This window comes from Spinacia oleracea, chromosome 4 (assembly GCF_020520425.1).
Source record: "Spinacia oleracea cultivar Varoflay chromosome 4, BTI_SOV_V1, whole genome shotgun sequence".
NCBI classification, from domain to species: domain Eukaryota; kingdom Viridiplantae; phylum Streptophyta; class Magnoliopsida; order Caryophyllales; family Amaranthaceae; genus Spinacia; species Spinacia oleracea.
In genome coordinates, this window is record NC_079490.1 from 149943038 (window position 1) to 149957328 (window position 14291).

Consider the following 14291-nt stretch of genomic DNA (forward strand, 5'->3'; position numbering starts at 1 on the left):
GTATTTGATGCTATTTTATCGGCTGAAGCAAGTATTTGCATGTTTATGTTTCAAGAAAATTGACCCCGAATCTGCGCGAACTACCTCTTGCTGATTGAATTCCACTTGATTAATCATTGTACTTTCAAATATGTAAGAAGACGGAGGAATATATTCTTGAAAACAGAAATTCAATAAATAACAAAACACCAATTGTAAATAACATGGTAAAAAAACCCTCTTTGCTTAGTACGCATAGCATGTAAATAATTGTTTGTATCCTAACAAAAAAAAAAGCTACAAAAGAATAAATTGTTGTTTATAGTGCGATAAAAACTTCCAGTTTCTTGTTATCGAGTACACTTAGCTTCGACTGCCACTGCATGAAAATAAATGAACAAAAATAAAATTAAATAACGTGGTTCATGATTTGAGATAATTAATCTAATCCTTAAATATAAAATAATGAAAGCAGTATTTTCTAGAAGAAATTGTATCATAAAATACCTCTTCATGGCAAGTTTTGAAAGACCTCTTTGTATACTACATTGTTTGTAGTATCAGAAAGTTCATTAGCTTCATCACATATTAGAATTTTCAGCCCTTCCTTCCTTGTCACCCTGGAGATTGCAACATAGAGTTGACCATGACTGAAAACCGGTTTTGGAAGGTACAAACCAACATGTGTAAGTGACTGGCCTTGGCTTTTATTTATTGTCATAGCAAAACATACGACCAATGGAAATTGTCGTCGTTGAAGCTTGATTGGTAAACTGGTTGGATCTGAGGGGGTTAAGGTCATTCGAGGAATGTAGACCTTAAGCCCTATATTGCTACCAGAAATTATTTTAGCTTCAACAACATGGTTTCCAAGTTGGGTGATCACCAATCTGGTACCATTGCATAAGCTAGAAGACTGATCTATATTTCTAAGAAGCATGACGGGAACACCAACCTTCAATTTGATAATGTGATTTGGTACCCCATAGCATCTAATGGTATTTAGGAACTCAAGTGGGTAGAGATCCTCGATTCCCATGTTTGCATCTGTCTTACATATGCTGTCAGAACTCAGGTAGATTTTTACTTCACCTGGTATTAAAGATAGCAAGTAGTCATTGATAATTTGTACATTATCATGGGTTGGGGCTAGAATTGCTCTTTCTTGAAAGTATTTTGGATCCCATAAATTATGTAGAATGGAAGGGTAAGTACTTTCTACAATAGCTTCAACTGGATTTTCTACTTCCTTTATGAGATTTTCATCAGGGATTACTATAGTTCCTTCACCATCATTTGGCTCTCCCACCTTACCATCTCCGATCTTTAATATCCACTCTGAGAATTCCTTTATGTCATGATTGCTAGACTCTGACCTTCCTGCTTGAAGCCTCATGTTACGTGTCAGTTTAAAGACCTCACAATAATTCCATAAATAAGATGAGTTGATTGTTGCAAAAACAATGTCTTGTCTACTTCCCTTTGGGATGACTGGAAGAATTTATGTTTAAATTTATTTTCGGCGACTCCAAAATTAGCAATGATACGAGTAGAACCTTCTTTCAACTCTTTTTTAAATTTGTCGACGAGTGTGCTCCTAATACTGGCTTGAATCTTCGATCCCTGTAATCAAAATTAATTCATTTTAAAAGATAATATATCAATTTAAATACCAATAAAATAAATTACTTGAAGGTAATTAAATATACCTTTTCGTCTACCAACACGATTTCAAGGGAACCAATTTTTTCTGGCTTGTAATTGTTAGGTTATGATACATATGACAATTCATAAATCATGCGGAAAAACCATAAAGCCAGGAAAGCATATTATTTACACATAATCATTTAGCATAGTTTAGATGCATACTCTTTGTTGCGTGCCTTCCCTAGCTACGCCCGAACCGAACAATAACAAGTCTTTAGGACTCCAAGTGTCGTCCCTCCGTAGATAGTCCACAGCACGTCCGGATCCGCCTTAAGCTTGACCAACCAGGATCGCCCTTAAGGTACTTAGAATTTTCGGCACATATAGGCAATTGTATGACTGAATTTTTGCTCTCAAAAATCACTTTGAATACTTGAATACTCGATATAAATTGTGAGCATTGATCACCTATTTATAGGGCATGGGTATCGGATATTAGAATCCTACTAGGAAACGATTTAGTGAATCTGAATTAATCTAAAATTCAATCACTTAATTTATCTAGTAGACTTAGGAAATCAATCTTATACGAATCCTAACCGATCAAGGTTTCGTACGCAAGCACAAACACACACGCAGGCGCGGCAGCCCACGAGGGGCGCCATGCGCGCGCGCGCTGAGCCCAGGCCCAGCAAGTGCTCGCAGCCCACGAGGGGCGCGCGCCTGCTGGCCTTGCTCTCGCGTTTGGGCTTTGCTTTCTTTGGTCGCGCGCGGGCTTTGCTAGGCGTTGGGCCTAGCTTCGTGCTAGGCCTTGCGTCTAGCAAGCTCGTCCGATGTTTATTCGTACGATACGCTTCCGATTAAATTCCCGGTTCCGGAATTCATTTCCGATACGAACAATATTTAATATTTCCGATTCCGGAATCAATTTCCGTTTCGAACAAATATTTAATATTTCCGTTTCCGGAATTATTTTCCGATTCCGATAATATTTCCGATTCTGACAATATTTCCGTTTCCGGCAATATTTCCATTTCCGATAATATTTTCCGATACGTACCATGTTTCCGTTTCCGGCAACATCTACGACTTGGATAATATTTATATTTCCGATACGATCCATATTTGCGTTTCCGGCAATATCATCGTTTCCGGAGTATTCATTTCTTGCCTGTGACGATCTCAGCTCCCACTGAAACCAAGATCCGTCGATTCCGAATATCCATAGATGGAGTATTTAATGCCCTTAAATACTTGATCCGTTTACGTACTATTTGTGTGACCCTACGGGTTCAGTCAAGAGTAAGCTGTGGATTAATGTAATTAATTCCACTTGAACTGAAGCGGCCTCTAGCTAGGCATTCAGCTCACTTGATCTCACTGAATTATTAACTTGTTAATTAATATTGAACCGCATTTATTAGACTTAACATTGAATGCATACTTGGACCAAGGGCATTATTTCCTTCAGTCTCCCACTTGTCCTTAGGGACAAGTGTGCATTTCCTAATTCCTTTGTCGCTCGATGCTTGCTCTTGAACATAAGGTAAGAGTTGTCATCCTTATTATGTCCAGAGGTGTTCCTCGGTTTCAGAGTTCAACTGATCAAATAAACAGATAATCATAGCCTATGATTCATCCGAGCACGGTCATGCATTTCACAGTTTCTAGCTCTCCGAGTGGCCTTGTACAACTTTTAAGCATCTCATCCCGATTTATGGGAGGACAATCCCAATCTTGCGATCTTGAGATTAGACTTCGTTTGATAGGTGATTACCTGAGCGTTGCCTTTATAGCCTCCTTTTACGGTGCGACAGTTCTCAAACAAGTAATCTCAAATCACTCAGGTATTGAGGATTTAGTGTCTAATAATTTTAATGAAATTTACTTATGACAGATTTTCATCTCTTACAGTAAGTTTCATAGGTTTTCTCCGATACTAGTCTTCCCAAAGTAAGTATCTATGCAAATGATTATGACATTGCCATGTCCACATAGTTCAAGAAACAAAACTACTAGTCATCTTGCATTCTAGTCGTCTAACGTTTTCTATGCGTCCAATTTTATAGAAAACTCCGACTAGGGACCATTTTCAACCTTTGACATTCAAGTTCACTTGATAGACATTTCTTAGTCACAGGACTGGTCCTGACAGTCTATCTTGAATATATCGTCAAATTGAAAGGACTCATCATTTAATAAACCACAAATTAAATGGAAAAATGAATTCTTTTCATTTGTTATGAATGATTAACCAATAATGTTTTACAAAGATTTAAACTCTAAAACTTTAAAACATTAAACAGAGATATCAAAGCCATTCTCCAATATGCTTGATTCCCATAGCTGCAGTGTGCGAGTTGTGCTTCGCCTGCGGCAGAGGTTTAGTCAATGGATCTGATATGTTGTCATCAGTTCCAATCTTGTTTATCTCGACTTCTTTTCTTTCAACGAACTCTCGTAGAAGGTGAAATCTACGAAGTACATGCTTGACTCTCTGGTGGTGTCTAGGCTCCTTTGCCTTGCAATAGCTCCGTTATTATCACAATACAGGGCTATTGGTCCTTTAATGGAGGGGACTACACCAAGTTCACCTATGAACTTCCTTAGCCATATAGCTTCCTTTTCTGCTTCATGTGCAGCAATGTACTCCGCTTCAGTTGTAGAATCCGCAATGGTGCTTTGCTTAGCACTTTTCCAGCTTACTGCACCCCCGATGAGGCAGAAGACAAACCCAGACTGTGATCTGAAATCATCTTTGTCGGTTTGGAAACTTGCGTCCGTATAGCCTTTAACAATTAATTCATCATCTCCACCATAGACCAGGAAGTCATCTTTGTGCCTTTTCAGGTACTTCAGAATATTCTTGGCAGCAGTCCAATGCACCTCTCCTGGGTCTGACTAGTATCTGCTCGTAGCACTGAGTGCGTACGCAACATCCGGGCGTGTACATATCATAGCATACATTATTGAACCAATCAATGATGCATATGGAATCCCATTCATTCGTCTACGCTCATCAAGTGTTTTTGGGCACTGAGTCTTGCTTAGAGTTATTCCATGAGACATGGGTAGGTAGCCTCGTTTGGAGTCCGCCATCTTGAACCTATCAAGCACCTTATTGATATAAGTGCTTTGACTAAGTCCAATCATCTTTTTAGATCTATCTCTGTAAATCTTGATGCCCAATATGTACTGTGCTTCTCCTAGATCTTTCATCGAAAAACATTTCCCAAGCCAAATCTTGGCAGAGTTCAACATAGGAATGTCATTTCCGATAAGTAATATGTCGTAGACATATAATACTAGGAAAGCAATTTTTCTCCCACTGACCTTCTTGTATACACAAGATTCGTCTGCGTTCTTGATGAAACCAAAGTCACTGACTACTTCATCAAAACGTATATTCCAGCTCCTGGATGCCTGCTTCAATCCGTAGATTGACTTCTTTAGCTTGCATACCTTTGGATCCTCAAAACCTTCAGGCTATGTCATAAACACAGTTTCTGTTAAAACGCCGTTTAAGAAAGCAGTTTTGACATCCATCTGCCATATTTCGTAATCGTAATATGCAGCGATTGCTAACATTATCCGAATAGACTTTAGCATTGCAACTGGTGAAAAGGTTTCATCGTAATCCACACCGTGGACTTGCCTGTAACCTTTTGCAACCAATCTAGCTTTGAAAACTTCAAGTTTCCCATCCTTGTCCTTTTTCAGTTTGAAAACCCATTTGCTTCCAATGGCTTGGTAGCCATCTGGCAAATCGACCAAATCCCATACTTGGTTTTCAGACATGGAGTCTAATTCAGATTGCATGGCTTCTTGCCATTGCTTGGAGCTAGGGCTCGTCATAGCTTGTTTGTAAGTCGCAGGTTCATCACTTTCAAGTAATAGAACGTCATAGTTCTCGTTCGTCAAAATACCTAAGTACCTTTCCGGTTGAGATCTATATCTTTGCGATCTACGCGGGGTAACATTTCTAGATTGACCATGATTCTCACCAGATTCTTCTAAAGATCTCTGAGTTTCATCCTGAATGTCATTTTGAGCATTCTCTAGAGTTTGTTGTTCGACTCGAATTTCTTCGAGGTCTACTTTTCTCCCACTTGTCATTTTGGAAATGTGATCTTTCTCCAAAAAGACACCATCTCGAGCAACAAACACCTTGTTCTCAGATGTATTGTAGAAGTAATACCCCTTTGTTTCCTTTGGATAGCCCACAAGGATACATTTGTCAGATTTTGGATGAAGTTTGTCTGAAATTAATCGTTTGACGTATACTTCACAGCCCCAAATCTTAAGAAAAGACACATTTGGAGGCTTTCCAAACCATAATTCATATGGAGTCTTTTCGACAGCTTTAGACGGAGCTCTATTTATAGTGAGTGCAGCTGTATTTAGTGCATGTCCCCAAAATTCTAATGGAAGTTTGGCCTGACCCATCATTGACCTGACCATGTCTAGCAAGGTTCTGTTCCTCCGTTCCGACACACCGTTCCATTGTGGTGTTCCAGGAGGAGTCAATTCTGATAGAATTCCACATTCTTTCAGATGGTCATCAAATTCATAGCTCAGATATTCACCGCCTCTATCAGACCGCAGTGCCTTAATCTTCTTACCTAATTGATTCTCTACTTCACTCTGAAATTCCTTGAATTTGTCAAAGGGTTCAGACTTATGCTTCATTAGGTAGACATAACCATATCTACTGAAGTCATCAGTGAAAGTGATAAAGTAGCTGAAACCACCTCTAGCATTTGTACTCATTGGTCCACATACATCTGTATGGATTAAACCCAATAGTTCATTTGCTCTTTCTCTTACTTTAGAGAAAGGTTGCTTTGTCATTTTGCCAAGTAAACATGATTCACATTTACCATAATCCTCTAAGTCAAATGGTTCTAGAATTCCTTCCTTTTGAAGTCTTTCTAAGCGTTTCAAGTTTATATGGCCTAATCGACAATGCCACAGATAGGTGAGATCTGAATCATCCTTTTTGGCCTTTTTGGTATTTATGTTATATACTTGTTTGTCGTGATCTAATAAATAAAGTCCATTGACTAATCTAGCAGATCCATAAAACATCTCTTTAAAATAAAACGAACAACTATTGTCTTTTATTAAAAAGGAAAATATCCATAAAACATCTCTTTAAAATAAAACGAACAACTATTGTCTTTTATTAAAAAGGAAAATCCCTTAGCATCTAAGCAAGAAACTGAAATGATGTTTTTAGTAAGACTTGGAACATGGAAACACTCTTCCAGTTCCAAAACTAGCCCGGAGGGCAACGACAAATAATAAGTTCCTACAGCTAATGCAGCAATCTGTGCTCCATTTCCCACTCGTAGGTCGACTTCACCCTTGCTTAACTTTCTACTTCTTCTTAGTCCCTGTGGATTGGAACATAAGTGTGAGCCACAACCTGTATCTAATACCCAAGAAGTTGAATTAGCAAGTATACAGTCTATAACGAAAATACCTGAAGATAGAACGACTGTTCCGTTCTTCTGATCTTCCTTTAGCTTCAAGCAATCTCTCTTCCAATGCCCCTTCTTCTTGCAGTAGAAGCATTCGGATTCAGAAGTGGGTTGACTGACCTTCCTCTTTACAGATTTGGCGCCAGTTTGCTTAGTTGGGCTGGCCTTGTTGCCACCTTTCTTAGCATTCCTCTTCTTTCCAGATTTCTTGAACTTGCCCCCACGCACCATAAGCACATCCTGCTTATCACTTTTGAGCGTCTTTTCAGCGGTCTTCAGCATACCGTGAAGCTCAGTGAGCGTTTTGTCCAGACTATTCATACTGTAGTTCAGTTTGAACTGATCATACCCGCTATGAAGAGAATGGAGGATGGTGTCTATAGCCATTTCCTGAGAAAATTGCTGATCCAGCCGACTCATATTCTCAATGAGTCCAATCATTTGAACATGTGGACTTACGGGCTCGCCTTTCTTAAGCTTGGTCTCAAGAATTTGCCTATGAGTCTCGAATCTTTCGACTCGAGCCAGATCTTGGAACATGTTCTTCAACTCACTGATGATTGTGAAAGCATCTGAGTTGATGAACGTTTTCTGCAGATCTGCACTCATGGTGGCGAGCATTAGACATTTCACATCCTTGTTGGCATCAATCCAACGATTGAGGGCTGCCTGAGTGACCCCGTCGCCTGCGGCTTCGGGCATCGCCTCTTCTAGGACATACTCCTTTTCTTCCTGCATAAGAACTATTTGCAAGTTCCTTTGCCAGTCAAGGAAGTTTTTCCCGTTCAGCTTCTCCTTTTCGAGAATTGATCGAATGTTGAATGAATTGTTGTTTGCCATATTTAAAACTACAATTGAAAACAATAAACAAATAAAAAACCATTCACAGTTTCTCTTAATAAACTTAAATTCTAGCATACATGCATAATTCAATGTTCATTAAGCATTTTATTCAAGTTATGTGTTCCGGCAGGTGTGAATAAAATGATTCCAAGATCCTAAAATCATTGAAGAACTAAGCACAGTTTGTCGACTTAATCCTAAAACATCTTAGGTAAGCAAAAGCCTTTTGCTAATAGTCTAGAAACTATTCTTGGTTGATAGGTACGTCTAAGAACTTATTAGGTAAACCTATCGATTTTGCCACGACATAAAAGGACTCCTTACTTATATCGTTGAGTTTCACCAAAACTAACATGTACTCACAATTATTTGTGTACCTTGCCCCTTTAGGACCAATAAGTAACACCTCGCTGAGCGAAAAATATTACTAGATTGATGTAAAGGATATCCAAGCAAGTGTATATTTTGGCATGGCACCTTTTAACTCAATTTTTAAGTTTGGAACTTAAGGCTCTTACTATGTTGGTTAGATTTTAAGTGAACTAAAATCCTTAATCATGCAACATAATCAAGCTTTTGATCTCATGCATTTTAAGACATATTTAAAAGCAATAAATAACTTAAAACATGCATAAGATAAATGTGATCTAGTATGGCCCGACTTCATCTTGAAGCTTTAACTTCAAAGTCCGTCTTGAAAATCATCTTTGTCGGTTTGGAAACTTGCGTCCGTATAGCCTTTAACAATTAATTCATCATCTCCACCATAGACCAGGAAGTCATCTTTGTGCCTTTTCAGGTACTTCAGAATATTCTTGGCAGCAGTCCAATGCACCTCTCCTGGGTCTGACTAGTATCTGCTCGTAGCACTGAGTGCGTACGCAACATCCGGGCGTGTACATATCATAGCATACATTATTGAACCAATCAATGATGCATATGGAATCCCATTCATTCGTCTACGCTCATCAAGTGTTTTTGGGCACTGAGTCTTGCTTAGAGTTATTCCATGAGACATGGGTAGGTAGCCTCGTTTGGAGTCCGCCATCTTGAACCTATCAAGCACCTTATTGATATAAGTGCTTTGACTAAGTCCAATCATCTTTTTAGATCTATCTCTGTAAATCTTGATGCCCAATATGTACTGTGCTTCTCCTAGATCTTTCATCGAAAAACATTTCCCAAGCCAAATCTTGGCAGAGTTCAACATAGGAATGTCATTTCCGATAAGTAATATGTCGTAGACATATAATACTAGGAAAGCAATTTTTCTCCCACTGACCTTCTTGTATACACAAGATTCGTCTGCGTTCTTGATGAAACCAAAGTCACTGACTACTTCATCAAAACGTATATTCCAGCTCCTGGATGCCTGCTTCAATCCGTAGATTGACTTCTTTAGCTTGCATACCTTTGGATCCTCAAAACCTTCAGGCTATGTCATAAACACAGTTTCTGTTAAAACGCCGTTTAAGAAAGCAGTTTTGACATCCATCTGCCATATTTCGTAATCGTAATATGCAGCGATTGCTAACATTATCCGAATAGACTTTAGCATTGCAACTGGTGAAAAGGTTTCATCGTAATCCACACCGTGGACTTGCCTGTAACCTTTTGCAACCAATCTAGCTTTGAAAACTTCAAGTTTCCCATCCTTGTCCTTTTTCAGTTTGAAAACCCATTTGCTTCCAATGGCTTGGTAGCCATCTGGCAAATCGACCAAATCCCATACTTGGTTTTCAGACATGGAGTCTAATTCAGATTGCATGGCTTCTTGCCATTGCTTGGAGCTAGGGCTCGTCATAGCTTGTTTGTAAGTCGCAGGTTCATCACTTTCAAGTAATAGAACGTCATAGTTCTCGTTCGTCAAAATACCTAAGTACCTTTCCGGTTGAGATCTATATCTTTGCGATCTACGCGGGGTAACATTTCTAGATTGACCATGATTCTCACCAGATTCTTCTAAAGATCTCTGAGTTTCATCCTGAATGTCATTTTGAGCATTCTCTAGAGTTTGTTGTTCGACTCGAATTTCTTCGAGGTCTACTTTTCTCCCACTTGTCATTTTGGAAATGTGATCTTTCTCCAAAAAGACACCATCTCGAGCAACAAACACCTTGTTCTCAGATGTATTGTAGAAGTAATACCCCTTTGTTTCCTTTGGATAGCCCACAAGGATACATTTGTCAGATTTTGGATGAAGTTTGTCTGAAATTAATCGTTTGACGTATACTTCACAGCCCCAAATCTTAAGAAAAGACACATTTGGAGGCTTTCCAAACCATAATTCATATGGAGTCTTTTCGACAGCTTTAGACGGAGCTCTATTTATAGTGAGTGCAGCTGTATTTAGTGCATGTCCCCAAAATTCTAATGGAAGTTTGGCCTGACCCATCATTGACCTGACCATGTCTAGCAAGGTTCTGTTCCTCCGTTCCGACACACCGTTCCATTGTGGTGTTCCAGGAGGAGTCAATTCTGATAGAATTCCACATTCTTTCAGATGGTCATCAAATTCATAGCTCAGATATTCACCGCCTCTATCAGACCGCAGTGCCTTAATCTTCTTACCTAATTGATTCTCTACTTCACTCTGAAATTCCTTGAATTTGTCAAAGGGTTCAGACTTATGCTTCATTAGGTAGACATAACCATATCTACTGAAGTCATCAGTGAAAGTGATAAAGTAGCTGAAACCACCTCTAGCATTTGTACTCATTGGTCCACATACATCTGTATGGATTAAACCCAATAGTTCATTTGCTCTTTCTCTTACTTTAGAGAAAGGTTGCTTTGTCATTTTGCCAAGTAAACATGATTCACATTTACCATAATCCTCTAAGTCAAATGGTTCTAGAATTCCTTCCTTTTGAAGTCTTTCTAAGCGTTTCAAGTTTATATGGCCTAATCGACAATGCCACAGATAGGTGAGATCTGAATCATCCTTTTTGGCCTTTTTGGTATTTATGTTATATACTTGTTTGTCGTGATCTAATAAATAAAGTCCATTGACTAATCTAGCAGATCCATAAAACATCTCTTTAAAATAAAACGAACAACTATTGTCTTTTATTAAAAAGGAAAATATCCATAAAACATCTCTTTAAAATAAAACGAACAACTATTGTCTTTTATTAAAAAGGAAAATCCCTTAGCATCTAAGCAAGAAACTGAAATGATGTTTTTAGTAAGACTTGGAACATGGAAACACTCTTCCAGTTCCAAAACTAGCCCGGAGGGCAACGACAAATAATAAGTTCCTACAGCTAATGCAGCAATCTGTGCTCCATTTCCCACTCGTAGGTCGACTTCACCCTTGCTTAACTTTCTACTTCTTCTTAGTCCCTGTGGATTGGAACATAAGTGTGAGCCACAACCTGTATCTAATACCCAAGAAGTTGAATTAGCAAGTATACAGTCTATAACGAAAATACCTGAAGATAGAACGACTGTTCCGTTCTTCTGATCTTCCTTTAGCTTCAAGCAATCTCTCTTCCAATGCCCCTTCTTCTTGCAGTAGAAGCATTCGGATTCAGAAGTGGGTTGACTGACCTTCCTCTTTACAGATTTGGCGCCAGTTTGCTTAGTTGGGCTGGCCTTGTTGCCACCTTTCTTAGCATTCCTCTTCTTTCCAGATTTCTTGAACTTGCCCCCACGCACCATAAGCACATCCTGCTTATCACTTTTGAGCGTCTTTTCAGCGGTCTTCAGCATACCGTGAAGCTCAGTGAGCGTTTTGTCCAGACTATTCATACTGTAGTTCAGTTTGAACTGATCATACCCGCTATGAAGAGAATGGAGGATGGTGTCTATAGCCATTTCCTGAGAAAATTGCTGATCCAGCCGACTCATATTCTCAATGAGTCCAATCATTTGAACATGTGGACTTACGGGCTCGCCTTTCTTAAGCTTGGTCTCAAGAATTTGCCTATGAGTCTCGAATCTTTCGACTCGAGCCAGATCTTGGAACATGTTCTTCAACTCACTGATGATTGTGAAAGCATCTGAGTTGATGAACGTTTTCTGCAGATCTGCACTCATGGTGGCGAGCATTAGACATTTCACATCCTTGTTGGCATCAATCCAACGATTGAGGGCTGCCTGAGTGACCCCGTCGCCTGCGGCTTCGGGCATCGCCTCTTCTAGGACATACTCCTTTTCTTCCTGCATAAGAACTATTTGCAAGTTCCTTTGCCAGTCAAGGAAGTTTTTCCCGTTCAGCTTCTCCTTTTCGAGAATTGATCGAATGTTGAATGAATTGTTGTTTGCCATATTTAAAACTACAATTGAAAACAATAAACAAATAAAAAACCATTCACAGTTTCTCTTAATAAACTTAAATTCTAGCATACATGCATAATTCAATGTTCATTAAGCATTTTATTCAAGTTATGTGTTCCGGCAGGTGTGAATAAAATGATTCCAAGATCCTAAAATCATTGAAGAACTAAGCACAGTTTGTCGACTTAATCCTAAAACATCTTAGGTAAGCAAAAGCCTTTTGCTAATAGTCTAGAAACTATTCTTGGTTGATAGGTACGTCTAAGAACTTATTAGGTAAACCTATCGATTTTGCCACGACATAAAAGGACTCCTTACTTATATCGTTGAGTTTCACCAAAACTAACATGTACTCACAATTATTTGTGTACCTTGCCCCTTTAGGACCAATAAGTAACACCTCGCTGAGCGAAAAATATTACTAGATTGATGTAAAGGATATCCAAGCAAGTGTATATTTTGGCATGGCACCTTTTAACTCAATTTTTAAGTTTGGAACTTAAGGCTCTTACTATGTTGGTTAGATTTTAAGTGAACTAAAATCCTTAATCATGCAACATAATCAAGCTTTTGATCTCATGCATTTTAAGACATATTTAAAAGCAATAAATAACTTAAAACATGCATAAGATAAATGTGATCTAGTATGGCCCGACTTCATCTTGAAGCTTTAACTTCAAAGTCCGTCTTGAAAATCATCTTTGTCGGTTTGGAAACTTGCGTCCGTATAGCCTTTAACAATTAATTCATCATCTCCACCATAGACCAGGAAGTCATCTTTGTGCCTTTTCAGGTACTTCAGAATATTCTTGGCAGCAGTCCAATGCACCTCTCCTGGGTCTGACTAGTATCTGCTCGTAGCACTGAGTGCGTACGCAACATCCGGGCGTGTACATATCATAGCATACATTATTGAACCAATCAATGATGCATATGGAATCCCATTCATTCGTCTACGCTCATCAAGTGTTTTTGGGCACTGAGTCTTGCTTAGAGTTATTCCATGAGACATGGGTAGGTAGCCTCGTTTGGAGTCCGCCATCTTGAACCTATCAAGCACCTTATTGATATAAGTGCTTTGACTAAGTCCAATCATCTTTTTAGATCTATCTCTGTAAATCTTGATGCCCAATATGTACTGTGCTTCTCCTAGATCTTTCATCGAAAAACATTTCCCAAGCCAAATCTTGGCAGAGTTCAACATAGGAATGTCATTTCCGATAAGTAATATGTCGTAGACATATAATACTAGGAAAGCAATTTTTCTCCCACTGACCTTCTTGTATACACAAGATTCGTCTGCGTTCTTGATGAAACCAAAGTCACTGACTACTTCATCAAAACGTATATTCCAGCTCCTGGATGCCTGCTTCAATCCGTAGATTGACTTCTTTAGCTTGCATACCTTTTTAGCATTCTTTGGATCCTCAAAACCTTCAGGCTATGTCATAAACACAGTTTCTGTTAAAACGCCGTTTAAGAAAGCAGTTTTGACATCCATCTGCCATATTTCGTAATCGTAATATGCAGCGATTGCTAACATTATCCGAATAGACTTTAGCATTGCAACTGGTGAAAAGGTTTCATCGTAATCCACACCGTGGACTTGCCTGTAACCTTTTGCAACCAATCTAGCTTTGAAAACTTCAAGTTTCCCATCCTTGTCCTTTTTCAGTTTGAAAACCCATTTGCTTCCAATGGCTTGGTAGCCATCTGGCAAATCGACCAAATCCCATACTTGGTTTTCAGACATGGAGTCTAATTCAGATTGCATGGCTTCTTTCCATTGCTTGGAGCTAGGGCTCGTCATAGCTTGTTTGTAAGTCGCAGGTTCATCACTTTCAAGTAATAGAACGTCATAGTTCTCGTTCGTCAAAATACCTAAGTACCTTTCCGGTTGAGATCTATATCTTTGCGATCTACGCGGGGTAACATTTCTAGATTGACCATGATTCTCACCAGATTCTTCTAAAGATCTCTGAGTTTCATCCTGAATGTCATTTTGAGCATTCTCTAGAGTTTGTTGTTCGACTCGAATTTCTTCGAGGTCTACTTTTC

At 39.0% G+C, this 14291-nt stretch overlaps 1 protein-coding gene across 1 annotated transcript; it reads right to left on the minus strand.

Moving 5' to 3' along the window:
- Positions 1–490: 490 nt before the first annotated feature.
- On the minus strand, positions 491–2521 carry LOC110805487 (uncharacterized; the record flags this gene model as incomplete). The annotated part of the gene is made up of 2 exons (XM_056842427.1): positions 491–1482; positions 2500–2521. Coding segments are annotated over 2 exons (1014 nt in total), but the record flags the coding sequence as incomplete, so codon positions are not given.
- Positions 2522–14291: the final 11770 nt, after the last annotated feature.